General features: G+C 42.2%; 1 protein-coding gene across 6 annotated transcripts in view; it reads right to left on the reverse strand.

The window, feature by feature from the left end:
- The window catches only part of MTCL3 (MTCL family member 3), a 66,308-nt gene that overhangs the window by 16,142 nt on the left and 22,545 nt on the right, over nucleotides 1–27,621 (reverse strand). For 4 of the 6 annotated variants that reach the window (XM_032777648.2, XM_032777647.2, XM_032777645.2 and 1 more), the window contains exon 1: nucleotides 11,731–11,962. Coding sequence is in view for 2 of the 6 variants with exons in the window: in XM_032777649.2 (XP_032633540.1) it covers nucleotides 11,966–12,076; nucleotides 14,263–15,438; nucleotides 16,173–16,244 (1,359 nt within the window). In the remaining 4 variants the exon portion in view is untranslated. Of the gene's footprint in view, nucleotides 1–11,730; nucleotides 12,077–14,262; nucleotides 15,439–16,172; nucleotides 16,245–27,621 lie in introns of those variants that run through there. The other 2 variants (XM_032777650.2, XM_032777649.2) reach the window with 2 other exon arrangements.

Here is a 27,621-nt window from a genome sequence, read left to right on the forward strand (position 1 = left end):
AAGACATTATTTGGGTGCTTATTCTGCCCCTGTAAAAGATAAGTAATGGGACTTGGACTGTTTCAAAAGCCATTTAAAAAAAAAAACAAAGATGACTGAAGGACAGAGAGTCCCTGAGGAAAATCCTCAGCCCATTCATTTAGAAATCCTTCTTTTGTAAAAACGCCAGAGCTACTTTCTGCCCTCAGTTACACTCAGGCAACCCAACTGTCCTCAATAGCTGTGCCTATGTAAAGCAGAGCAGGACTGAGCCCTTAACAGGGGATTATGGATCAGACTCTCCTCTCACAACACTGCAACTTCAATGGAGTCAACAAGGTTGCACCTGGGCAAATGAGGGCAGAATATGATCTTATGAGTTTTTGCTCCTATAGTTCCTTAAATATAGACTATAATTCTAATGTATTTAATTAAATTTTACTAAATTAGTGCCTGTTGTCATCCAAGTGCTGTGAAACAAAATATTAAAACACAGACTGAGCCAAATCCTGAACTCAGTTTTTACTGAGTTTTAATTAATTAGTTTTAATTAACTTGAGATTTGCCTCAGTCTGAGTGAGGATTGACTAAAAGCAGAGCAAGAGATTCTGAGGTAGTCCTGTGAACAATATGATGCTACTCAGTAGGAGTCCAGATCCAGGCCCACTGAGGTCACTGGGAATCTTTCAAATTACTTCAATGGGCACTGGATCATAACCAGGCCTTGTGAGCGCCACAGAAAGAGGTGTATAAGGATTGCAGCTGCTTTGGATTCAGTTAAGAGCGTTAGAAGATTTGAATGAAAATTTATGGGACTGTAAAGGAGATGTTTCTAGCCCACCTCTGCAATCAGGGCCAGCTCCAGGCACCAGCCCAGCAAGCAGCTGCTTGGGGCTGCCAACAGTAAGGGGCGGCACATCCGGGTCTTCGGCAGCAATTTGGCGGCGGGTCCCTCACTCCCTCTCGGAACGAAGGACCAGCTGCCGAATTGCTGCCGAAGACTGAAGTGGCAGCGGCAGAGCTGCAGATTGCGATTGCAGCTTTTTTTTTTTTTCTTTTTGCTGCTTGGGGCGGAAAAAACCCTGGAGCCGGCCCTGTCTGCAAGGACCATATGCAGCTACCCTTGATGTCAAGTGGGGTATTTGCCTGAGTGAGGGCAGAATTTGAGCCCTACATTTTATTTCTAAAGTATGGTTCTACTTGAAAATGACTGTTTTCAAATGTCATCTTCTTATTCGATAGACAAGATCCCCGTGTGACTGGCACCTGCTGGCAGAGTCTATCTGGCTCTAACATGGACATGCTGTGATTGGGAGGGCATGAGATACCTTACCTCATCTGCAACCTGTTTAAAGGCCACGCAAAATTGCAGCCCCTGTGCTGGGGGAGTGCAGGGACTCCTCAATTCCCATTCTCTTGGGGGCATACAACATGCCCCTGGCGGGTAAGCAGAGACAGCACCATGGCCTTCCTCCCAACCAGCCTGCAAAGCAGAATGAGGACACCCAGCTAGCAGACTGCACCCAAGAAAGGGATGTAATAGCAGGCTCAGAGAAGTTTTCTGCTATTATCTGCTATGTGCCTCCTCAAACTCTTAGTGAGGCATGCAGCTCTGCACTAGGGTTGCCAATTTCGGTTGGACATAGTCCTGGAGATTTAATCACATGACTATCTTTTATTAAAGATTCATCTTTAATTCGTGGAGACTCCCGGCCAATCCTGGAAGGTTGGCAACCCTACTCCACACTGTCCCCTATTCTGGGCATGATCTAGCCCTTAGTAACAAGAATAAAGATTTACTATTGTAAGCACGAGAGTCAACATGGCTACAAAAGAGATTCCTGTATTCTATTACTTTTTATACATCAGCAGTCTTGGTAACTAAAAGCCATCTGCAAAACGGGTTTGGTGGAAAATACAAACTCTGTGCAACCCCTCTGGTTTCACGGACACCTCTGTGAGGGAGGGAAATATTATCCACAATTTACAGTTGGAGGAACAGAGTCACAGTTACATCATGCAACTTGGAAATCTATGGTAGACATTTACAACTTGTTTACTCTCCTACATTACAGCATAGTTTACCAATAAGCACTGCATATCTAATGGCAGAACCTGGTCTTGCATATTGTTTCCCCTAAAAGAAAATAAGAGTGTCAGAAATTTTAGTCAGTAGGGGTTAGGTGCCTACCTGACATTTCTGCCTTTGAAAATCACCCTCTTAGCCCATTATATTATGGACTGATTAGAAGAAATGACATGTTATATTCAAAGGCTCTGCTTGAAGTTCATGTGCAGTTCATTTGTTTTATCATGCATATTTAGACAGTTATGGTTTTGGCAATTTTCTGTTATTCAACTGCTGGGTATATTTTTGCTTCATATAGGCACCTGCTCTCTTCCAGTTCTGATTCTAAAGCATTGGTGACAGATGTCAGCAGACCCATGTCTTATTATATCTGTAATCTGGAGCTTCAGGTAAACATATGTTCAGACGAAAGAAATACCTTTGTCCCTGAACTAGATCTTTCAAACTACCATTTATTTTCATATGTGTAAGTTACTTTGCAGTAACAACTTAGAAAATGTTTTAGAGGCATTTATTATTTAAAAGAATGTACATCTGGATCTTAAAAGACTTGACTACATTTCTCTGGTTGTATTCAAAGAAAAAATACATTCAGAATCTGTCCTGGTGGGAAATCTGTGAAGGTCAAAGAATGACCTTAAATGTTCATTTTTTACAGTGCTACCATAATGTTGCACGCATGGCAGTAGTCTTTAGGGCTGTCAAACGATTAAAAAAATAATTGCAATTAACCACAAGATTAAAAAAAAAAGTTGTGATTAATCGCAGTTTTAATGGCGCAGTTAGACAATAATAGAATACCAATTGAAATTTTTTAGAAATATTTTTGGATGTTTTTCTACATTTTCAAATATATTGATTTCAATTAAAACATAGAATACAAAGTGTACACTGCTCACTTTATATTATTATTTTTATTACAAATATTTGCACTGTAAAAAAGATAAAAGAAATAGTATTTTTCAATTCACCTCATACAAGTACAAGCTCTTTATCGTGAAAGTGCAACTTACAAATGTAGAATTATTTTTAACATAACCGTATTCAAAAACAAAACAATGTAAATCTTTAGTGCCTACAGGTCACTCAGTCGTACTTGTTGTTCAGGCAAAGAAGGTACCAATGTGAGATTTCTAACGATAGCTACAGCATTAGACCCAAAGTTTAAGAATCTGAAGTGCCTTCCAAAATCTGAGAGGGACAACGAGGTGTAGAACATGCTGTCAGACGTCTTAGAAGAGCGACACTCTGATGTGGAAACTACAGAACCCAAACCACCAAATACCACCCTTCTGTTGGTGGCACCTACCTCAAACGATGAAAATGAACGTGCAACAGTCCACACTGCTTTGGATCTGTAAGGATAAGGCTTTTTCCTGTTGACATACTGTAAGGCCTAAGGCCTTTGTCTGCAGCCATATTAGGAGAGTAGCAGCCATTAGTCAAGAAGCAGAAAGTCACATCCTCACATTCCATCTAAATTACCTTAAAACAATGTAATATTGGGCTGTTAAGAAGGCAATCCTGTCCTAATAGCACCCAGCATCACAAGATAAAGAAACACATCTTAAGGTGGTTAAAGAAAACTTGACAGCATTATGTCTGGCAATTCACTTATCAACAGCTGTGGTTGTAAAATCCCCATTTCTTTATTGTTTTGTCTTTATGGTCCTCACTTCTCTATTGTTTGTCTGTAGGGTCTCTGGTTCTTTGATTGTTCTGTTTGTTACATAATTAATTTTGCTGGATGTAAATCAATTAAGGTGATGGGGTATTACTGGTTAAAGAATTATTTTACAGTATATTAGGACTGGTTTGAGAATTGATTAGTAATATTCTAGTAAAATGATTGGTTAAGGTATAGCTAAGCAGGACTCAAGTTTCAATATATAAACCGGGGTCCAAAAGGAAGTTCTTGGGAACAAACTCCAGGACACAGACCCAAGATCAGAGCTGCCAGACCTCAACACCCTGCCATCCACATCGTGCAGAAGCTGGAGTCCCCTCAATGATCTGATCCTGACTGGCCATCAGGGGAAAGTTCATCTGCCTCATTGTGAGTGGTGAGCACTGCATGCTTAGCATGTACATTCTGTTTTGGTGATTGTTAATAAATAGAGGTTAAGTAGGACATTACTGCGTAAGGCTCTTTCACTGGTAAGACCCCACAAACCCGCAGAGTATAAGGTTATGACCTGAGCCCACAGAAGGGTAAGAGTGGGTGCCTAAATTAACAGGGTTATGCCTGAGCCCTAGGGTAAGGGTGGATGCCCTAGAGTGTAAGGTTACGCCTGAGCCCTAGGAACAGGGTAAAGCTGGGTGCCCCTAGAGTGTGCAAGTAACAGAGAATTTTGTGTGGGTAATAGATCGTTATCTAGCAGAGCCCATCATCAGCATGGAAGCATACCCTCTAGAATGGTGGTCAAAGCAGGAAGTAGCGTATGAATATTCAGCATATCTGGCATGCAAATACCTTGCAACGCCATCTACAATAGTGCCATGTGAATGCCTGTTCTCACTTACACGTGGCATTGTAACTAAGAAGCTGGCAGCATTATCTCCTGTAAAAGTAAACAAATTTATTTATTTTAGTGATTGGCTGAACAAGAAGTAGGACTGAGTGGACTTTTAGGCACTGAAGTTTTACATTGTTTTATTTTTGAATGCAGTTATGTAAAAAAATAAGAATTCTACATTTGTAAGTTGCAATTTCATGATAATAAGACTGTATTACAGACTTGTATTAGGTGAATTGAAAAATACTATTTCTTTTGTTTATCTTTTTTACAGTGTAAATATATATAATCAAAAATAATAAAGTGAGCACTGTAGCCTTTGTATTCTTTTTTAACTGAAATCAATATTTGAAAATGTAGAAAAACATCCAAAATGATTTATAATATCTTTTAATTGGTACTCTATTATTGTTTAACAGTATGATTAAAACTACGATTAATCACAACTTTTAAAAAATCTAGTTAATTTTTTTGTGTTAATCGCTTGTGTTAACGGTGATTAATTGACAGCCCTAGTAATCTTGTTGTTATTTCACAAGTTAGTTAAGTAGGGTAAGATCTGCTGAGTGCTAGAATAGGCGACATTTGAGAAAAACTCAAGAGTGCTTCAGGAGTAGCATTAATGATTCAGGACCTGATTCAATTCTCAAAATGAATTCATTGGCGTTACACTATTTGATTTACAAATAAGTAAGTAAGATCAGAATTAGGCCTATGTAAGTGGGACTCCTCCCTCTGAGGCAATATTGAATGAATGCCCCAGAGGCACTGTGCTGCAGGAGGAGCTGTCTTTCAGACAGATATAAAGCACAGGAGGTCCTTGTGGTCAAATCCCAAGGCATTTTTTGCAAAAGCAGAATGTTAATCCCACCATTCTGCCCAAATTCAAATTTTTGTTAATTACATTCTACCTACCAAAATTCCTTCTGCAGCTTCAAATAGATGTTACTTTTCATTTCCTGCCTTAACTGTAATGTAGCATTTCTGTGCACTTTTTAAGAACCAGTCCTTCAAATGATTACTATTGGGTATATCACTTTCTACCATAAATAGTCTCATTTACTTGGATGGGACTACTCACGACAGTGAGCACTATGTGTGGTAGTGTTTGTAAGTATTTTGGTGCTAAAACAGTTGTAACATTCTACCATACCTGTGCCTGCATTTCAACGGTTGGCGAAGTGATTCCTATGCAAATTTGTAAAGTGAATTGGTTTCCTCTGAGGTGAAATTTAGTACATAGAGGTAGGTTATTATGATGATGCTGATGATGTTGCAGCCATCTTTAACATGAAACCCAGATTTGTAATCAAATCTAAGCATATGTTATACAATCACGTTGACTAATATTAATACTTATTTTAATAAAACAGGTTCTCTTCCACGTCATGACTCATTTGAACAAAATGGAAGCTACACTCCATTTTCATTCAGCTAGGGCTAACTCAACCTCCACCAGTACGGCATTTAGTGAGCAATAAACATTTCCTTAGGGTATCTGTACTTAAAAGGTTACAGTGGCACAGCTGTGCCTCTGCAGTACTTCAGCGTAGGCACAACCTACGCCCACATGAGAGATTCTCCCATCAGCACTGGTAATCCATCTGCCTGGGAGGTCTACCACTGTCTACACTGAGGATGCGGTAGGTAAAGTACACCCTCACTATAACACTCTTCATGACAACAGACCTATAATTAACCCAGTTCTTCCAGCACCACCACTACAGCAGAGGCAGTGGAGAATTAGCAACTGGGCTGACGGGGCCCGTGCCAAGGAGCCGTGGCCAGTTGGGGGTAGGGTTGCCAACTTTCTAACCACACAAAGCTTAACACTCTTGCCTCTCCCTCTGCCCTTAGGCCCTGCCTCTTCTCTGAGGCCCCACACCCACTCTCTCCATCCCCCTCCCTCTGTCGCTCGCTCTCCCCCACCCTCACTCACTCACTCATTTTCACCGGGTTGGGGCAGGGGGTTGAGGTGCAGGAGGGGGTGAGGGCTCCATCTGGGGGTGCGGGCTCTGGGGTGGAGACAGAAATGAGGGGTTCAGAGTGTAGGAAGAGGCTCCAGCTGGGGCAGGGGTGTGGGCTCTGGAGTGGGGCAGGGATGAAGGGTTTGTGGTGCAGTAAGTGGCTCTGAGCTGGGGGGGTGGAGCCGAGGGGTTTCAAGAGTAGGAGGTGGCTCTGGGCTGAGGCAGGGAGTTGGGATGTTGGAGGGGGTATGGGCTCTGGGCTGGGGGTGCAGGCTCTGGGGTGAGGCCAGAAATGAGGGGCTCTGGCTGTGGGAGGGGCCTCCAGGCAGGGGCAGGGGGGTTGGGTGTGGGCTCTGGGAGGGAGTTTGGGTGCAGGAGGGGTCTCAGGGCTGGGGAAGGGGTTTGGGGCACAGGAGAGGGTTCAGGGTGCAGGCTCTGGGTGACTTACCTCAGGGGGCTTCTGCAAGTGGCAACATGTCCCTTGGCTCCTAGGCAGAGGAATGGCCAGGAGTCTGTGTGCATTCTTTCCACCCACAGGAACTGCTCCTGCAGCTCCCATTGGCCACAGTTCACGGCCAATGGGAGCTGTGGAGCCAGCACTCAGGGCAGGGGCAGCGCACAGAGCCCCCCTGGCTGCGCCTCCGCCTAGGAGCCGAGGGGCATATTGCCACTTCTGGGAGCCACACAGAGCCAGGTAGGGAGCCTGCCAGCCCTCTGCAAATTGGACTTTGGTCATCTGTGCTGACTTGCAAGGGTCCCTTTTCGACTGGGCATTCCGGTCAAAAAACAAATGCCTGGTAACCCTAATTGGGGGCTCTGGAAAAATTGGCACCCCCATACCGAACCCTGCTCCGTGGCTCTGCTCATCTGGGGTGGGAGGGGCTTTGTCATTCCCATACTAAATCCCGCCCCCTGCATGTTTTGGCTTGTGCGATGTGGATAGAGCAGGACGAACCAGCTTTTCCTCTGCGCTCTGGGTCCTGCCTCACTCAGCAGCTGGACACAGCCTCCTGGGTTCTAGAGCCCACCTGTTTCCTCTACAACCATGGGGGGGGGGGGCAAAGCAATGGAGAGGGAGGGAGAAGAGAAGGGGAGAGGAATGGGGATGGGACGAGGAAGAGAAGGGGATACGGGAATGGTTAGGGGGAAGCAGGAGCCCAGCATGTAGCATACTCTGAGCAGCAGCAGCCCCAGCAGGGAGGCAACAGCAGCAGCGCCAGAACAGTGACATCACTGCAGCAGCCGGTGCCAGAGTGGTTGCCAGCAGCAGCTGGGGCTCCCCCATTATGCCGTCCTGTCCCCCTCCAGCACTTGCAGCCCAAGTACCACTGTAGGCAGAGGAAGAGAGACAGTGAACCAAGGGGACTGACTTCAGCATGCGTGTGTGTGTGCATGGGCATCCTTTGTCCCCCCAAATACAGCAGTCAAACTATGCCTATAGCCCCAGGACTGGAAGAACTCTCACTCCTCGCTGTGGCCCAGGGCCATGGTGGGTGGGAGGAGACAGAACTTCTCCAGTCTTGGGGCCATGGGAGGGGAGGAGAAAGGAGTAAGATTGTGGGGCCACAGTGCGGGGGCAGAATGGGGCTGACCATGTGTGGGACTGGGCAGGACAGTGGGGGGAAAGGGACAGAATGGGATGGGATGGGCGCTGTGTGCGAGGCTGCAGACAGAAGGGTCAGAACAGGGGCAACACTGGAGGCAGAAGGGGGGCCCCACATTTGCTCTGGCAAAACCTTAATCCACCTCTGGCTGGAGCAGCTTTCAGCCACCCTCTCACCCTAGCAGCAGGGCTCTTTTGCTATAACAAACCCATGGCTATAACGAACAAATGGCTTGGATCCCAATGGGTTCATTATAGCGAGAGTGTACTGTATAACTACGTCTCTCAGCAGTGTGGATATTTCAGCCCCTCCTTCCCCCCCTCTCCCCGAGAGATGTAGTCACACCGATCTAAATTCCTATTGTAGACCAGGCCCTACTCTCCACAGTTTCATTCTGTCAACCCTCTTGTTCAAAATCGACACAAGGCATCTGGAGATTGAGAGTTGATTTGGGTTGCAGTACTATATGCTATGCTGCTGATATTCAGCTGTTTGGGGCAGATACTCAGCTGATGTAAATCAGCACAGTTCCACTGAAGTCCATGGAACCTGGTCTGCTTTCCCAATGCCTAACTTAGAGCACTGAAAGAGTTAAACTCAGTTCAGAAAAAATGGATGTGACATTGTCAGGCAAGGGAAGGCATCTTGAGAAATTGATGAGGTTATAAATTCGCTGTCCTATGCACAGGTATTCTCACTTCTTGACTCAGATGTCACAGTTTCAGGGTATTATTGGACCCATCGCTGCTGCTGAATTCCGAGACAGAAACAAATCCCTGCAAACATCTTTACAGATGGATTAAAGCTGTTCTGTGTGAATGATCTGTTGTAGTAGGGCTACTAAAAAATTAGTTTTTGTAAAGCATAAAATCCCTATAGACATCCAGTCATATTGTTTACAGAAAAAATTTTGGACCACTATAAATTAATAAACATATTGCACCAGGGTATAACTTTACAGGAACATTTATACACACAAATCAAGATAATTGAGAGTTAACCCAGATTCTGATCTCACACCATGGCAAGCTGAATTCAAAAGACTCACTCTGGATTTAAACTGCTGTGAGGGAATTTAAAATCAGGATCTTATTAAATAGAAGATAGAAAAGTATGAGTTAAAATCCACATCCAGCATTCTAGGCTCAGATCTGAATGTTTCTCTTTTATTGATTGAGTTGGTAACATTTAAAAATGCCAGACTGATCTTTCCCTCAAGGGAGATTTAAAAACAAACAAACAAAAATCCGTTTGTGCTAAAATTTTTATATGACAAGCTTTAGCTTGGAGAAATATTTTTTTATAATTGCAGCATTGCAACTCTCTGGCAACAGAAGTTTCTCAGGAAGTGCTGAGAAATCCTGATGATTGGGGATGTGGAAAGGGGAGATGGCAAGGGTTTTCTTCTTCAGTGATCTTGCTATGGATAAGGACAGTCACCAAGCAATAAGTGAATGTCCCTTTGGAGACTATGAGTGTTCCTTGGGGGGAAGATATCTCACCGTAGCATCCCTAGCCCCACTAATCTCTAATTGATGGAATGGTCCCTTGAGCAACTGGGCATGAATTAGAGAAGTCTTCACGGTCCTCTGACTTAGTCCAGGGACCAGGCCAGGTCCTATCCTTCCCCAGAATATGAGAAATATAAAGATGGGTTAAGGTCACTTTTTCTAGCAACACACTGGCAGGTCCTCCAAGGGCTGAGAACCTGGGTCTACTCCTTATGTGATACTCGTCACCACTGCATCTGCATACCTCTCAATAATTTAAAATGAAATAACAAACACAGTTTCTTTTGCTTTCTTCATAAAAGACAGGATTAAATTTCTTGATTAGAGTTGGGGGTTTTGATTGTTTGTTTTGTTTTATTTATGTTGTTATGGGAGAAGAGCTTTTTGAGAGAAAGCTCAATCAAAGAAATGAGGTTTGCATTTAATTCTGTGAAGTTACTACTTTCTTAGCTCTTGTGGAATAAATTCCATAAGTTAGGTCCAAGCTCCTATGAAAGCTGAGTCTCTAGCACTGAAAGACATTCCTTCAATTAGCTGGGGCCAGTCCCCAGGAGGGTTTTGAATACTAGGACAGAAACACTGACCTGAACTTTATTTATTTAGTAGCAACTGCAGATAGCAGAGCACTGGTGTGATAGGTCCATGGCAGCCTATGTTGCTAAGCAGAAAGGCAGCTGCATTTTATACTAGTTGACACTTTTTCAGGATGTGTGGCTTCATTCCTAGATAATACTTAGTTGTTATGATCACTCTTAAAAATCAGAAATGCATGGACCACCATGGCCAAAAGAGTGGGCTGCAGCCTTTAGGCTGGTCACAGATAGAAGTAGCCTTCTTGCCACTATGAGCAGTGAGGAGTCCAAAAGACTCCAGGGTTGAAGACTGATTTAACAAACTGAGGGCACATGCCTCAGTGAGGGGTACATTACAGAGAAGGCCAATTCTTCAAGGCATGTCCCTCTTTCCAGTAGCATCAGCTCCATCTTACTCAGTTTTAATTAGTTGTTGTTTATCTAAGGGCTGATTGAGCTAAGCACAAAGCAAGCTGGAAGATGGTTTTGTTTAGATCTGACACAAAGGAGATGTAGAGACTGGTGTCATCTGAGTACTGGTGTCACTTCAGACCATATTGTCCCCACCAGCTGTCCCCGTGTCTGAGGTTGAATAATACAGGGGAGAGGACTGAGCTTTATGGGACTCTTCAAGTGAGGGCTCTACTCCTGCCAGATGTGCTCGCTCTCCATGTCTGACTCAATTCCACTGGCTGCCAGTTCCTGACTTCCTCTTTGAGCCAGGAACCAGATGTGGGGAGGTGAAAAGTCAGGCCAGGGTGGAGTGAGCCAGAAAATCTTACCATAAAGAAGGGAGGCAAATTAGGGGCAGTGGCCAAGAGGGATGGACAGACAGGATAAGGCTGGTGAGCTGATTAGTATGGGGTCAGAGGGATAGACCAGGTGAACACTGCACAGTTTTTCTATCCCTGTGCCTCCTCTCAATCTGTGTTTTCACACAAAACTGTCTTATTACACACCATTCTAACTTTGACATCTCCTCCCTACCATTCACCACTGAAGGGATAAGGACCTCAAACAGGATAGGACATAATGTCCACTCTATAGGCCTGATCCTCAAAGGTGTTGAGCATCCACAGCTCTCAGCAATGTCAACAGAAGCTGTGGATGTCCATTCCTGCCCTAGAGAAGGCCACACATGTGAGGCAGACTAAATGCAAACTTCCTGCTCTTATCACTTGGATTTGAGTGTCAAATCCACACCACACAGTGGTGAAAAACACCACTGTTAAATGAGACCACCATCACACAAAATGTACAAAAGCAGTGAAAAACAATTGTAACATACACACTAGAGGTGATTTGACTGTTCACTTGGAATTGCAATACAAATATTTTGAAATAAAACAAAATGACCCTATCAATTCAAATACATAAAAATGAATGAATACTAGCTAAATTGGCTCAATTTTCTCAAAACATTTTTATTATAAAAGTATAAAACAATTTTCTTAAGACAAAATTTAAAAAAAACTATTTTCTGTTAGCTTACCTGGAATACCTTGGTGAGGAGAATTCTTATGCAACAGGGTGGCTTTTTTAGGTTTTGTTTTGCTTTTTGTTTTTGTTTCACTTTGTTTTGTTCTTTTGTGCAAACAAGTAGTCTTCAGTGTTTTTACAGCAGTGGCTACTACAGAAACTATATCCTTTGTACTTCTTATCTTGGAGGGTGGACAAAATGAACAAACTGAAAATAATACTACAATGACCAGTAAATGATTAAAGGTTTATAATACAAAAAATAGTGTAAAAAGGAAGACAAGTTTAAATATTGTTGTGTAAGAAAGGGATGAAAACAACACAAGGATGAGAATAAGTAAAATGATAGGCTGGAACATCTGGGAAAGTAAATACAAAGACACAGAGAACGGTTAATTAATAAAAAGGAAAGCTCAACATTTCCACAGAATAAGCAATGAAGCAGGGTCTAATCCTGTAAACGTGCTATGTGCTGAACTCCCACTGGCTTCAGTGGGAGGTCTGCATGCAGAATGCCTGCAGGGCTATGCCCCCAAATTACTGATTTAAATACCATATTTGTTTGTTTGTTTAGAAAATACTAAAGTTATCAATGACACTTACACAGTGTGAGCCTATCCTTCAAATGCTCCATGCACAGGTCTCCTTTAAAATTAATGGGAGTTTCTACTGTGCAGAGCAATTGGCTAGGCAGCAGAACTTTTGAAAAGGATCTGGGGTTTATAGTTAAGGTGACCAGAAAGCAAGTGTGAAAAAATCGGGACAAGGAGTTTGGGGGGGGGGGGGGGGTGGGTAACAGAAGTCTATATAAGAAAAAGACCCAAAAATTGGGACTGTGCCTATAAAATCGGGACATCTGGTCACCCTATTTATAGTGGATCACAAATTGAATATGAGTCAACAGTGTGATGCCGCTGTAAATAAAGCTAACAACATTCCTGGGTGTATTAACAGGAGTGCTGGATGTAAGTCATGGGAAGTACTAGTCTCACTCTACTCGGCACTGGTGAGGCTTCAGCTGGAGTACTGTGACCAGTTCTTGGCACCACACTTTCAGAAAGATGTGGACAAACTGGAGAGTGTCCAGAGGAGAACAACATAAACAATAAAAGGTTTAGAAACTGACCTATGAGGAAAGGATAAAAAAAAACAGGGCATGTTTCGTCTTGAGAAAAGAAGACTGGGGGGAGGAGGGACCTGATAACATCCTTTAAATATGTTAAGGGCTGTTATAAAGGGGACCGTGATCAATTATTCTCCACATCCATTGATGGTAGAATGAGAAGTAATAGGCTTAATCTGCAGCAAGGGAGATTTAGGTTAGATATCAGGAAAAAAAATTCTATCTATAAGGGTAGTTAAGCTCTGGAATAGGCATCCAAGGGAGGCTGTGGGATCCCCATTATTGAATGTTTTAAAGAACAGGTTGGACAAACACCTGTCAGCAATGGTCTAGGTTTACTTGGTCCTGCCTTAGTGCAGGGGGTTGGATTTAACTCTTTGAAGTCCCTTCCAGCCCTACAATTTTATGATTCTATGATTATAAATGCCAGATCGGGCCCATAATCTGCATGAAAATATGGTATAATGTCTTTTCCTTTTGTTAAAAGATGCAATGCACTCTGACACACTTTGATTTTATACAGTGCACTTATAGCAATCGCCTGTGTCTGTGATTTTCTGATACAAGAGAACAAACAATCAAATTAATCAACATATAAGTAAGAAATAATAGCTTTCAGCTTCACCTGGCAACAATTCTTATTGTAGGGCTAGAAGTACTTACAACGTTAATATAACCTAATATAAGACTTACTACGAAGTCTGGAGAAGTTTAGGACCAATAGCAACATTTGAAGTTACTCATGTTAAGATAAGCGTAATTAAATATTATTCTTTAGGGCATAAGATGATATTCACAGGGGTCGGGAAGGCATTATCTCCCTGAATTCAGCATGGCACAACACTGCATGTAGTATGGAGTTTTGTTGTTTTTTGTTTCTTTTCCTTGCACTGCAGCATAGGCTTGAGTCACTTTATGATATATGCAATATACCATACTTCATTAACCATCTGATCTGTCCAAACACTTGCTATACTCTATTATACAGTTTGTTTTTGGCCTTCACCTAGATTACACTTCCATTTCACTCCCTCAGGCCAAAAAACATTTGTGCACTGACATTATTGGTGATGTCAGAAGAACTCTGGCAAACACTGCCGCAAAGCTAGAATGTTCTGTCTCCCACAATAATAGTATCTACAGTATTTTGTTTATTTATTTTTTAATGCTGAGAGGCCTGGTTCTACAAACTTTTCCTTATGTGAATAGTCATTACTCACATGAGTAGCCCCACTGACTCCATTAGGAGGATCAAATCCCATGTGATGGACTGGGGGATTTAAAATTAAATCACAGATATTTTCTAACCAGAAACTTTGCTCATCAGATTATAATAATTTTAATGCATTGTAGAAAAAATTAAAGTCTTAAACTATTTGGCAGTGTCTTTTTACCTCGAGGCTGTAATAAGTAAAAAACTACCTGACTCACTGACAAAGGTTCATCTGCACTTCGGTCCTCTGATGACTTTGGAACTTCTAGTCTGTCGATGAAAGTCTGGAGTTCTTTCCTAAATGCCTTCATCTGTGCATTGATTCGATAAAGAAGCTCATGCTCCCGAATCCTACTGCCATCATCTTCTTCATCCATGAGTCCAAACAGATCCCCATTGGCCACATAAATTCTTGCCTCCGTTATGATGGTACTCGTATCAGAAATCAGGCGATCTATTGTTTTGCCCAGTCGCTCGGCTTCAGAGCGGATGTCTTTCATCTGCTGCCGATCTGTGAAGCTCTTCTGCCACCCAGTCGATGTAGGATAAAAAGACCTAGTGGGAGTCAGGCACCGGATATTGCGTACCTCCTCAGAGTCGCTTTCCCCTCCAATGGGACCTTCCCTTTTGCGGTGGGGAGGGCGGGAATCATCATCACTTTCTTTTTTCCCTGCATCACTTTCAGCATCACTGTCTCTGGGGCTGCCCCGGATCCCGAGGTGAGAGGCCAAGTCATAGCGCTGCATGTTGGACATTAACACTCTGTTTTCATACTGAAGTTGCATGACTTTGCCACTGAGCTCATTGATTTGCATTCGGGCAGCTTTTAGCTCTTCTTGCAGTGCTTCTGTCTTGGCATTATCATGGTGCCTCGAGCTCTCATGGGTGCCAGACTTGTATTTGTATTTGTTTAGCTCTGTTGTGATGCGCTTGTTTTGTTCCTCCAGGTCAGCCAAGTTTCTCCTCAGCAATTCTGTCTCATCTTCAACTAGCTGCAAATGCTGCCGTAACTCAGAGAGAGATTCGCTCTGTTCCCCCATGAGGGGATTTGCTGTTCCTGAGAAATCATCTCCTCTTAAATCGTCAAGTTCTGCTTTCAGTCCTCTATTTTCTACTTCTAGTTCTACTATTTTCCTTCCAAGGATGTTGGCTTCTTCCTCTACTAATCTCAATCTAAGCTTGAGTTCTGCCTCCCTCGTGGTAGGTGGTCCTCCAGCTTCACCTTTCGGTAAGGGACTGTCTAGATCCCCATAAAATGATCTATATTTTTGAAGCTCATGTTCAAATCTGTCTTTCTCCTTATCAGTTTTAGCCATTTTTTTTCTCATAAGGGCAGCTTCTTCTTTAACAAACTGCAACTGGCATTTCAGATCTTCATTGTCCTCCTTAAAAAAAAATGAAAATAATTTTATGTCAATAAAGAGAGCACCACTTGAAATCAAACACAGCTTTAAATCAAAAGATTAACAATAAAAGCAATATACCATCAGAAGTTAAAATGTGATTATAACAATTATTTTTCTACTTCTGAAGATGAGATTAAGACAAAAAAGCCTTCTTTCTTTGCTATGAAAGCCTGAACTGCTCCCAGAAAACATGTGTTTCCAGCATCCTTTCATGAAAGATGAAGATTTTATTGGCTCTTGATGTGTGGAAAGTGAAAAGAGAGTGAGAGGATACTTTCTAAGCTTTATACCCAAAAGGCTGAAAAACCAAAATTGAAAGTCAGTTAAATAAGGCAACACATATAGAAAAGAGTCTCAAAGTCCGCAACCAAAGGGCCAAGTCCCAGAGTCCTGATCAGATAAAAGTCTTGTTGACTTCAATGGGAGTTTTGCCTTTCATCCGGATCCTACAAATTGGACTTCTGAGCCCATGCAGCATCCTACTGCAGTCAATGCACAGGTACACTTGCACTGTTCTCAGTGCAGGATTGGGTCAGTTGTCAAGACTACAGGTTTGGGCCCAAGATTCCTATATCCCATACAGCAGTATGATATAATACTAAACATCAAAACTAACAACAAAAACAAAGGGCCAGATCTTCAGTTCATGTAAATTGGTGTAGCTCCACTGAAGCCTCAAGCTGAGGATCTGGGCTGTTATTACTTCAACATACCTCAGTGGGTGTCTGCTGTGACTTTTTTTCTGATTTTTGCAAGTCTTTGCTCCCTCTTCTTTTCAATGACAGCTACAAAAGAGTGAGATACATTGAACATGTCACTAACCATGTATCTAATTCAATCCCCTTTTCTAATACATACCAAATCACATACAATTATTTGGACTGCTTCTTCTAATTCCTGTAATATCACAAACAAGGGAAATAATTCTATCTTAAAATAACACAACAGAAATGCTATATAAGGCATCGGAAAATAGTAACCACTCTTGGTTGAATTTTCAATATTCAGACATCAAATAATAAATGCTTAGAACATCCCCATGAGGCAGGTAAAAAACTTATTATAACTCATATTGTACAAATAGGTAAACTGAGGTAAGGAGTGACATCCTGGCTTCATTGAAGTCAATGAAGTTTTGCCATTAACGTCGATAGGACTAGGATTTCACCCAGGGAGTTTAAGTGACTTCTGCCCAAGGCCAAAGAAGGAATCAGAAACAGGCAGTCCCCAGTGATCAGGAAATTAGGCCTCCCTGCTTTCATTAAAAAAAAAAAAATTTAACACTAGAGCTGGTGAAATAATTTGTTATGAATCAGTTATCTGATGGGCTTAGTCCTCTTTTCTGTTCACTGCTTGTTTGCAAACCAATCCTGATGTCTGTGAAAGTATCAATTAGTCACAGGGATTAACCAAATTGTCTAGCTGGCCAATTTTCAAGTAGCAGTGTTTGCAAATAGTTCACTATTCACAGAGTAGGATGGGTCACCAAAGTCACATGATATTGTTTTCTTCTGGCAGATTAGATAACTGGAAGCTTTTAAATACAAGAATCATAGAAATGTAGGCCTGGAAGGAACCTCAATAGGTCATCTAGTCCAGTCCCTGTACTGAGGCAGAACTAAGGTCTGGTCTACACTACAGAGTTAGGTCGATGCAAGGCAGCTTACGTCAACCTAACTATGGAAGTTTTCACACTTAAATTTTGCTCCCACCAATGTAACTGCCCCACTACGCGAACTTAATAACTCCACTTCCATGAGTGACGCAAAGTCAAGGCTGATGTAATTAGATTGATGCAGTATCAGTGTAGACACTGCATCGCTTATGTCAACAGTTACTGGCATCCACAATGCCCCACACTGACAGTACAATACATACAAGCACTCCTGGTGAGGACGCACACCACTGACACAAGGAGCAAAGTAGACATGCACTAGTGATGTAATTACTGCAGCAGCTGTATGCCAAGATAAGTCAACTTAATTCTGAAGTACAGACATGGCCTAAGTATTATCTAGACCAGGGGTTCTCAACCTTTTTCTTTCTGAGCCCATTCCCCACACCAGCAGCATTCAATAAAAACACCATGGCCCACCAGTGCCACAACTGCTTTTCTGCATATAAAAGCCAGGGCCAGCATTAGTGGATAGCAAGCAAAGCAGTTGCCTGGCGCTCCATGCCACAGGGGCCCCCACAGAGCTACACTGCTTCAGCTTCAGACCTGGGGGGTAGGGCTCAGGGCCCTGGGCTTCAGCCCCAGGTGGTAGGGCTTTGACTTTCGGCCCTGGGCCACAGTAAGTCTAATTCTGGCTCTCTTTGGCAGACCCCCTGAAACCTGCCTGCAGCCCACTAGGGGGCCCCTGGTTGAGAATCACTGATCTAGACCATACCTGACAGGTATTTGTCTAACCTGTTCTTAAAAACCTCCAATGATGGAGATTCCACAATCTCACTAGGCAATTTGTTCTAGTGCTTAATTATCTTTACAGTTAGGAAGTTTTTGCTAATGTCTAACCTATATCTCCCTTTCTACAATTTAAGGTCATTACATTTTGTCCTGTCCTCAGTGGTTAAGGAGCACAATTTATCACACTTATCTTTAAATCAGCCTTTTACATGTTTGAAGACTGTTATCATGTCTCCTTTCAGCCTTCTCTCCTCCATACTAAACAAAACCAATTTTTTCAGTCTTTCCTTGTAAGACATATTTGCTAGACCTTTAATCATTTTTGTTGCTCTCCTCTGTCCACATCTTTAGCAAAGTGTAGTGCCCAGAACTGGACACAGTACTCCAAATGAGCCTTTTAAATGCTGAGTAGAGTGGAAGAATTACTTCTCATGTCTTGCTGACAACACTCCAGCTAATACATCCCAGAATGATGTTTGCTTTTTCTGCAACAGTGTTACATTGACACATATTTAGTTTGTGATCCACTATACCCACAGATCCTTTTCTGCAGTACTCCTTCCTGGGCAGTCATTTCCCATTTTGTATGTGTGCAACTGATTGTTCTTTCTTAAGTTGTGTATTTTGCATTTGTCCTTATTGAATTTCATTCTGTTTATTTCAGATCATTTCTCCAATTTGTTAAGAATTCTAAACCTGTCCTCCAAAATGCTTGCAATCCCTCCCAGTTTGGTATCATCCACAAACTCTATAAGCATACTCTCTATACCATTATCTAAATCATTTATGAAGATCTTGAATAGAACCAGACACAGGACATATCCCTGCGGAACCCCACTCAATATGCCTTTCCAGCTTGAGTGTGAACCATTGATCACTACTCTCTGACTATGCCTGCCCTCCCTCTGAGAACATTTTCCTCTCTGGCACAAAGGGCCTCAGTGGCAGAGAGACAAGAAATGTGCACTTCCCTACACCGAAGGCTGGCTCCAGGCACCAGCCCATCAAACAGCTGCTTGGAGCGGCCAACGGTGAGGGGCAGAACATCTGGGTCTTTGGCGGCAATTCGGTGGCAGGTCCCTCAGTTCCTCTTGGAGCGCAGAACCAGTCGCCGAATTGCTGCCGAAGACTGAAGAAGTGGCAGTAGAGCGGCAGATCGCAATTGCAGCTTTTTTCTTTTTCTTTTTGCTGCTTGGGGCGGCAAAAACCCTAGAGTCGACCTTGCCTACACCACTGGGTGGAGAATCCAGACACCACCCAAAGTCAAAGCTAGCTTTGTTCTGTTTGAAGTCCGTACCACATAACGGATCAGGAAACAATGGATCGGTATGTTGCATGCAGAAACCCTGTGCATGACTCTATCTACGGGTCCCATTCATTCCCCACCACCACAGCAGTCCCATAAAAAATAAGATCCACACAGTGCAGTGTAGCAAAACAAAAGACAATGACATGTAAGTGCCAACAGTAACTAGAAACAAGCCCAAGGGTGCTCAGGTTCAGGGGTCCAGTTTGAGCCCATTACAGAATCAGGCGTGTGTCACAAAGTCCAGATCAATATATATGGCCAAAATTCAGAGTGGAGAGTGGGCAGGCTAAGACCTGGCATTACACTTACACTTTGGAACTCCCTCTTGCAGAAAAACTAAGGCAAATGTTCAGATTAGTGGATTCAAGGATGGATAAAGAGATGGACCTTGAGAGGTTCAGCTTCACATTAAGTTTTATCAAAGGAAAGTCCCCAAACAAACAGATTGCATTAGTACTAAAAACTTCACATAACAGATGCTGCCCACTGATAAAATATTAGAGGTACTAAAAATACAGTTCTTTTTCATCACCTATTCTCATCTTTTCCATCTCCCAGAGCTCAGCACCTCTCCAGATATACAGAAGTTCTGAAATGCTGAGCTCCAACTTCTCCACTAGGCCTTCCAGCTCCTAATTAAAGACAAGGGCTGTCTGACAATATTCTCACAACAAATAAAACTGGCCAAAAAAACCCTCATCCAATTTTTCTAGGTATGAGAAAAGCTATAAACATGTTTACTCTTGCCTCAAATTTTTAACAAACATTGAAGTTATTTTTGGTAGCCAGGATACTAACATTTGAACAACAACAACTTGCCTTTATATATTGCCTTTCATTCTGCTCTTCTCACATTTTAACTATACCCAATGCTCACATTGTCCTCTACTGAAATGAAGCAGCTGTTTAATAGCACACAGCAACGCGATATAATTTTATAGCAGAAAGCAACACAGAATACCACATATACAATTAAAATTAGAGGAGTGATTTGAGCAGTTAGATTGTGCCCAATTGGAATTTGGGTGGGACACTGGGGTTAACACCCATTCTCCTGTGAAAAGTACCATAGGGAACTTAATGACCACAGGAGGTCAAAACCTCAGTTTTATATCTCCTCTGAACACAAGAACGGCCATACTGGGTCAGACCAAAGGTCCATCTAGCCCACTATCCTGTCTCCCAACAGTGGCCACTGCCAGGTGCCCCAGAGAGACTGAACAGAACAGGTAATCATCGCGTGATCCAAAGCTGACCTCTTCAAAAAACATAGTGCGCCCTAATAACATGTCAGAGCATTGATCCAATATGGATGCTGAAGAGAGAATGTCATCTAGTGACTATCAAACACTATATCCTGCAGTCCCTGAATAATAAACTCAACAGGATTTTTCAGTGGTATAGATAGCAATTTAGAATGTTTATGCATACCTGCCATCATTTTATCTTCATATTTCATACTTTTAAAAAACACAGATCCTATTTTCAATGTGTGAAATTATCTACTGCTGCTAACAGATATTTTAATTAATGGAAACTGAACATAAAATGTTTAGGGACTGAATAAAAACCACTGGACAAACTAAAAATGTCCTCGCTCTCCATGGAATCAGATTCCTCACATTATCTTTCTTTGGGCCCCAAATGGAAGGAGAAAAAGACGTTGGGGGAAGCACCTCATGGTGACAAAGAGTCGTGATTTAGGGTCAGGAAGCAGAGAGAGTGCTTTGGGTAAAAGAGGAGATAGGCTGGGTTTGAAAGAAGTGAGAGAAAATACAGAAGGGCAAAACAAAAAAAGGAAAAATACATTTCAGAGCAAGGCAAATAAAAAATAACAAACTATGACCTCCATTTGGCACATATAAGATTTTATGAATATACACTACTGTGGTAAAGCCTCCTGACCCAGATCTGGACTTTAGCGTCCAAAATCTGGGTGCTTACCTGAAACTACCCCAAGCTCACTACCTGCTTGGATATTTTCTCGCTGCCACCAACTAGGACTATTGGGGTTCCTAGTACCCCCCCCGAGTCACCCCAACCTTCCCCTAGGGGACCCCCAAGACCCAGAGCCCTGGGTCTCCCTCTCTTCTCTCCCAGCTTCCCCCCCTTCCCTGGGTTAGCCGGTGCGAGACTAGACTTCACTCTTTGAATACAACCGGAGAGGCAATCTAGCGTCCCCGAGGCTATGCATTCACAGCTAATCACAGCTTACACACAGGAGATTCCCCTCCCTGGTCTCGTAGCAGTAACTAGAGAAAAACTTCAAACACAATGAGAACAGAGATGATTCTTTTCTCTTTCCCGTAGCTTACTCTCCCTGGAAACAATAGGAAAATAGCCACAGCCTGGCTTTTCCTTCCCTTTGCCTCACTAGGAAAAGAAACTCCACCAGTTTTCAAAAGAACTTTATATAAAGAAAGAAAATACAAAACAATAATCTTGCATAAGAACCAATGCAGGTCTTTGCTTATAAGAATAAGATAAACATCGATTTAAAAGACAGCCCGATTAAACCAGTCATCGCGCAAATCAACATACATGTAAATACAACACAAAGCTCATCATAGCCAAATTACTTTGCTTTCCTTTGTACTCACAGATGTTTAGGAGAAACTTTGAGATAAGATGGAGTTAGAAGAAAACTTGTTTACCTATAGCCGAGGAAACAACAAAGACCCCGAGTATACAAATTGCCGCCCCTGACTTTAAACAATCCAGTTCTCTGATTGGTCCTCTGGTCAGGTGTTTGGTTCTCTTTGTTCCCCCTTTACAGGAAAAAGAAAATTAATCCTTACCTTACCTATCTACTTATGACAACTACGTATGCACTTTTGGTGCACTAACACCTGACAAGATAGATTATAGATTCTGTCACTTCCATGTGCAGAATTTTTATGTGCAAAATCTATTTGTCCACAATAGTTATGCACATGAATTCCTTTAGGATATATTTCTCTAGTTGTCTCCATTCTTTTCTTTTGGCTTGATTACATCACCACAAGATGCAATGCAGCAGCATCCAAATCACACCCCCAACGGCTTCTCAACTGCAGCAACAGACCTAGCACCAATATTTCAAAGCTGGTTTTGAACATGATTGGTCTAAAATGTAATTTTTTTGCCCAAAAGTATTTTTTCCTCAATAATTTGAAAACTACTCAATATTTTTGTGCATTCTTATAGCAAGAACAAAACATTTCCCTAAAACAACAAATATTATTGTTTATAGGGAATTAACAATACGTTTATTTCTAACGAAAATATTAAACCAGTTGAACTTTTTTTTAACATATCCCTCAAGATTTTTCAAGCATACTTTAGCTAAAACGTAGTCAGGGACTGTTACACAAAACTAAAATCATTTTTAAAAATCTACCATTGTATTTAACCATTACGATCCAAAAAGATGACAAACTACATAAATAATTCATTTAGTTTGAAGATCAATTCAGTATACTTTGATTTTTTAAATGTGTTTGTCAGACAGGTTTACAATGAAAATTGATTAAGGATATTTCCGGAATACCTGATGAAACAAATTATGTATCTGAAATGGAAAAGACTGAGATATGGTCTACCAAATGGTGACTACACCGAGGATTTTAGGGAACTCTCCCACTAGTGATTATCAACTCCACCAGAATTAGCAACAGTGGGAGCACTAAACTGGCTGTCAGCATTTCTACAGGCTGTTGAGTAACCTTGCTCAGAGCAAGTCTAGAAGACATGGAGGTAAAACTTCACCACTTTACCAGGGCTGAGCATCTGAAGCCAACCACATGAGAAACCATCATAACAAAGAGGGATCTTTACCCCTGCCCCCATCTTCAGCCAGCACAGATGTCATGGCCAGGGAAAAAGGAACGCAGCTGTTGTAATAACTTCTTGGAGTCACTGCAAGTTAGAGCTGGCATTAAGCCATCTTTGTGCTCCCCGATATTGGTGCATCTGTGTACCATGCTGGTCTCTAGGCTGCTCTAATTTGCACTTACTGACCAGCCTCACACAGAGTTGCCCCAAGTTCAGGGAAATGCAAAGCTGGTTAAAGTCACCTTTGCACCCTTCCCCCAACTCCTGACTTGCTTTGAGCACTTCTTGCCAGACCCTAGGATCTGACCCTGAATAGACACGAGAATTGAAATAATCACTTTACTATCACCTATTAAAAAAATTAAATGAACAGGTATTAGAAACTGAATGGATCCTCTCCAGGCTGGTGACTGAAAATACATTCTACCCTCAAAATAATATGTTTTAAAATATCCATTTCATTCCTAAAGTTTATCAGCCTTCCAAGACAAGGGCTACACTCCTAATAAACTACTCAATCACCATGCTGGGCAACCTGCCAGCAACACACCCAGGGCACTTGATTTGTCTCTGATAGGCACAAGCATACATATCCTACCAATCCAGTGTTCTGCCCAGCCTACTCCAAGGGCAATGTCCTGTGTATTTCAGTACCTTGCCTGCTCATAAGAATGAAGCAGGGAGGTAGCACAGAGGGATATTAAGAAATGCAAGGGAATATTCACACCCAGAAACTGAACAGAAAGTTGCTAGGTCTGGTTATAGCCCTAACAGCCCTATCAGTGTCCTCTTAATATTAAAAATGGCATAGGTTACACTCATTACTGGAGAAGGATATAGAATGCAGGCATCCTTCACCAGGAAAAGATAAGTAGCTCAATGTAGTCATTTAAACTAGTTGAAGCCAATATCCCACTTCAGAAGAAGGGGGCATGGGATTTCTTCAGCTATTTATATTTTACATGTGCTTTGTTTTAAATTATTTTATTTATCATTTTCAGATTCATTCATATCTGAATATCATAGTCACCTGTTGATTAAATTGAGAAAATTTCAAAAGGAGAAAATATACGGCAAAATTTACAATCTATCTGACAAAGCCCTCAGAACATTTTGGGCCAGTCACACAAACAGCTAAAGCATTGCTCATAAAATAAGTAAAGATAGTAGACACGCAAAAAAATTCTATTGTTAGTGTGAAATGAAATAGTACACCAACACCTAGCATACTCTCATTTGCATTTTTATCTGCTTTTTCACAAACTGATGCAAAAACTCAGAGAAATGAGACATGAAAGTCAGCTTTACCAACCTCTGTACATGTGCTGGCCATGCAGCGTACCCAATTCTGATTTCTGTTGCTTGTGACTATGTACTTTCTAATCAAGCAGATTTCAGCACGGTAGTGAAAGCGAAGTATTTTTTCCTTTGAGAGGCTAAACCCCTTGTAACTGACCACCAAACCTTTCAACTGACAAAGAACTGGTGATTAAATTCAAAGATACATCTAACCATACCCAACTGAACCAGATTAAGGTTGAAGGTCACCACACACAGTCCTCTAATCCTGGAGTGCACAGCCGAATTTCAGAGTGCAGTGACTCCTGTGAAATGAAATGCCTGGCTCAGGGCACTTGGTAGAACAGAGACTACAGTAAACTTGTTTCCTTGTGCTCTCCCAGTCTGTCTGTTGTATCTACCTGTTGTCTCTTGTCTTAAAGCATAAGATCTGTGAGACAGAGACTGTCTTTTTATCCTGTGTTTGTATACTGCCTGTCAAACCCACTGTGCAGGATGAATACAGCCTCAGAGATGCATAATGCTGCTTTGTCAAAACTACGCAAGGTGGCTGGTTGGTGAATTTATGTAGTTATAGATCCACTGACCTTGCAGCAACTCAAAAAGAACCATCTGCACTATATGTGTACAGCACTAAGAAGCCTCAGCCCACATTGGGGCCTTTGGACACTACCATGACACAAGTACATACATAATAAAATAATAAATAAAATAAAATAACACATATATTAATAAATAATTAATAATAGAATAGAACAAGAAGCTGTGTTCCATGGCTTCCTACAACACACCCAGACACACACAGTAAAACTGCCTGAGATCCACCATGTTCAGGGCCAATGGGAGATCAGGCAGATCTGTAGATAGATCTTACAGTTGTCTGCAGACCTCTGCACAAGAAGGCCAGTAGAGCTGAATCCTCCAATGCTGGCAATTGGATCTAGATAATTTTCCACAAACCGAAAAAATATGAAATATATAGATACTTTGAAGGAGGGACTTTTCATCAGTGTTGTTTGCTCCCTTTATTTGCTTCTCTTTATTTTCTGTTCCAAATTGGGAGTCTAATGAAGGCATAGTCTGTTGAGCTTCAAGCCACAGTACGTCTCAGGCCTAACAACACCTCCTAGATAGGCCTGGATATGAATCCTTGCCTGCTCACCAGATCCTGTCCCTGCTAGTCCTGACAGCTGGACAGAGGGGAACTCCTTATGTGGGAATTGGAAAGAAGTGGGCCTCACCTCTTGATTTAACCTTCCAGACTGTGCACAGAGGGACTACAAGGGGACACTGCTTGCCTATGAAAAGAGTCATCTCTCTCCTGAATTGACAACAATCACCACCCACCTGTTGCCTGATCCTAAGGAGGGGCTGGCTGTTTCTTTTTCTTCCTGTCTTCTCTGCTGTCCGTGTTTGGTTTTGGGGGCATTGAGCTGGCAAAATGAACAGCTAGGAATATTTTCCATCATAAAACAAAAGGGAATAAAACAAGCTGGTTTTGTAACGTGCAATTTCCCCACGTTTAAGCTAATCAAGACAGTGCGTCAGACTCTCCAGAGCATAGTAGGCAGTTTGTCCTGCTGCATCAGTGTAATCCTGCTACTATCCAATAAAGTCATTGCAGTGGAAAACAGAGGTTGGCAGCTGCTGGTACAGTGAGTTCAGGGGGCATAATACAGGAAAACAAAGTACTGTCAGGTGCAAAAAGATGTCACACTGATCCTCACCTTCCTGCCTAGTGCAAAACAGATGCGTATTAGCAGTGGTACTTTCAGCCTTAAAGATAATCTAAGATACCATGTAAAAGGCTCCCCTAGCTATGAATGTGAAAAGCTCATTTTGACAATAGGCAGCTCAGGCCATGTCTACACGACGCCTTAAATTCGAATTAAACGGCGTTAATTCGAATTTATGGTGCACCCGTCCACACGATGCAGCCCTCTAATTCGAATTAAAGGGCTATTTAAATCGATTTTAGTACTCCTTCTAAACCACAGGAGTAACCCTAAAATCGATTTTACTAATTCGAATTTAGTGCTGTGTGGACGGAAATCGAAGTTAATGGCCTCCAGGAGCTATCCCACAGATCACCACTGACCACTCTGGACAGCACTCAAAACTCCTATGCACTGGCCAGGTAAACAGGAAAAGACCCGTGGAGGTTTGAATCAGTTTCCTGTTTGTCCACCATGGGGCTCTGAGCAGCAGTTAATCACGCTGCACCTTTAAAAATGCAGTCTCCTGAGAATAGAAAAAGAGCTCCAGCATGGACCACAGAAGAGCTTTTGGATCTCATTGCTATCTGGGGTGAGGATTCAGTGCTAACAGAACTCCGTTCGTCAAAACGGAATGAGAAAGTATTTGAAAGAATTTCAAAGTCTATGATTGCAAAAGGATACAGCAGGGACTCTTTGCAATGCAGGATTAAAGTGAAAGAACTGAGACAGGCATACCAGAAAACCAGAGAGGGAAACGGGAGATCTGGAGTTGCTCCTAAAACATGCAGGTTCTATGCAGAGCTACATGCAATTTTTGGGGGCTTGGCTACCAGTCGCCCATCCTTGATCGTGGATTCAGATGACCTGATTTCAGTTTCAACTGTGGCTGAGGATTCTGCAGAGGGGGAAGATCAGGAAGAGGTACATGAGGGAGACATTGCTGATACCACACAGCTCTCAATTACCAACAGCAGCCAGGAGTTGTTTCTGACCCAAGATTTAACCTTGCAGCAGGCTAATCAAGCCACTATCACAGAAAGTGAAGCCATGGAAGGGACCAGCGGTGAGTAAATGTTTAAATCAGTCATATTTAAAAACTAGCGTTTTTTAATTATCAATTTTTAAGCATGCGTTGTCATTTCTTTTTAGCCATTACAGTTACATGAAAAGTTCCTTAACATGTCTGGGGATGCAATGAAAATCCTCCCAAGAAATCTCCATGAATTGATATTGCAGGAAATCAAAGTGCCTTTTCAGTAAATTTTGGGGCAATGCTGCCTTAGCCGGTCCTCCAATGAAAGATGCTTTGCCCCTCCAGGCATGCATGCCTGAATTTGGAATCATTGCTTCACAAAGCATAGATGCATAAGCGCCAGGACTCTGATCACAGGCATGAAACATTCACTCTGCCTCTTGTGCTGTAACTCTCACCAGAGTTCTGTCGTTCATTGTGACCTGGTTTAAATAAGTAATTGCTTTGTCATTAGGAGAGAAAACATGGCCATTATGCTCCTGTAATGCCACTCGATGTAGCTGGGGGGAGGGGACTTGTGCTGCGATGATGCTTTAGCAGGAAGGGGTGAGACAACATAAAGACTTACCATGGCTGCTTGGAA

The sequence above is a fragment of the Chelonoidis abingdonii genome, chromosome 3, assembly GCF_003597395.2.
Source record: "Chelonoidis abingdonii isolate Lonesome George chromosome 3, CheloAbing_2.0, whole genome shotgun sequence".
NCBI lineage: Eukaryota > Metazoa > Chordata > Testudines > Testudinidae > Chelonoidis > Chelonoidis abingdonii.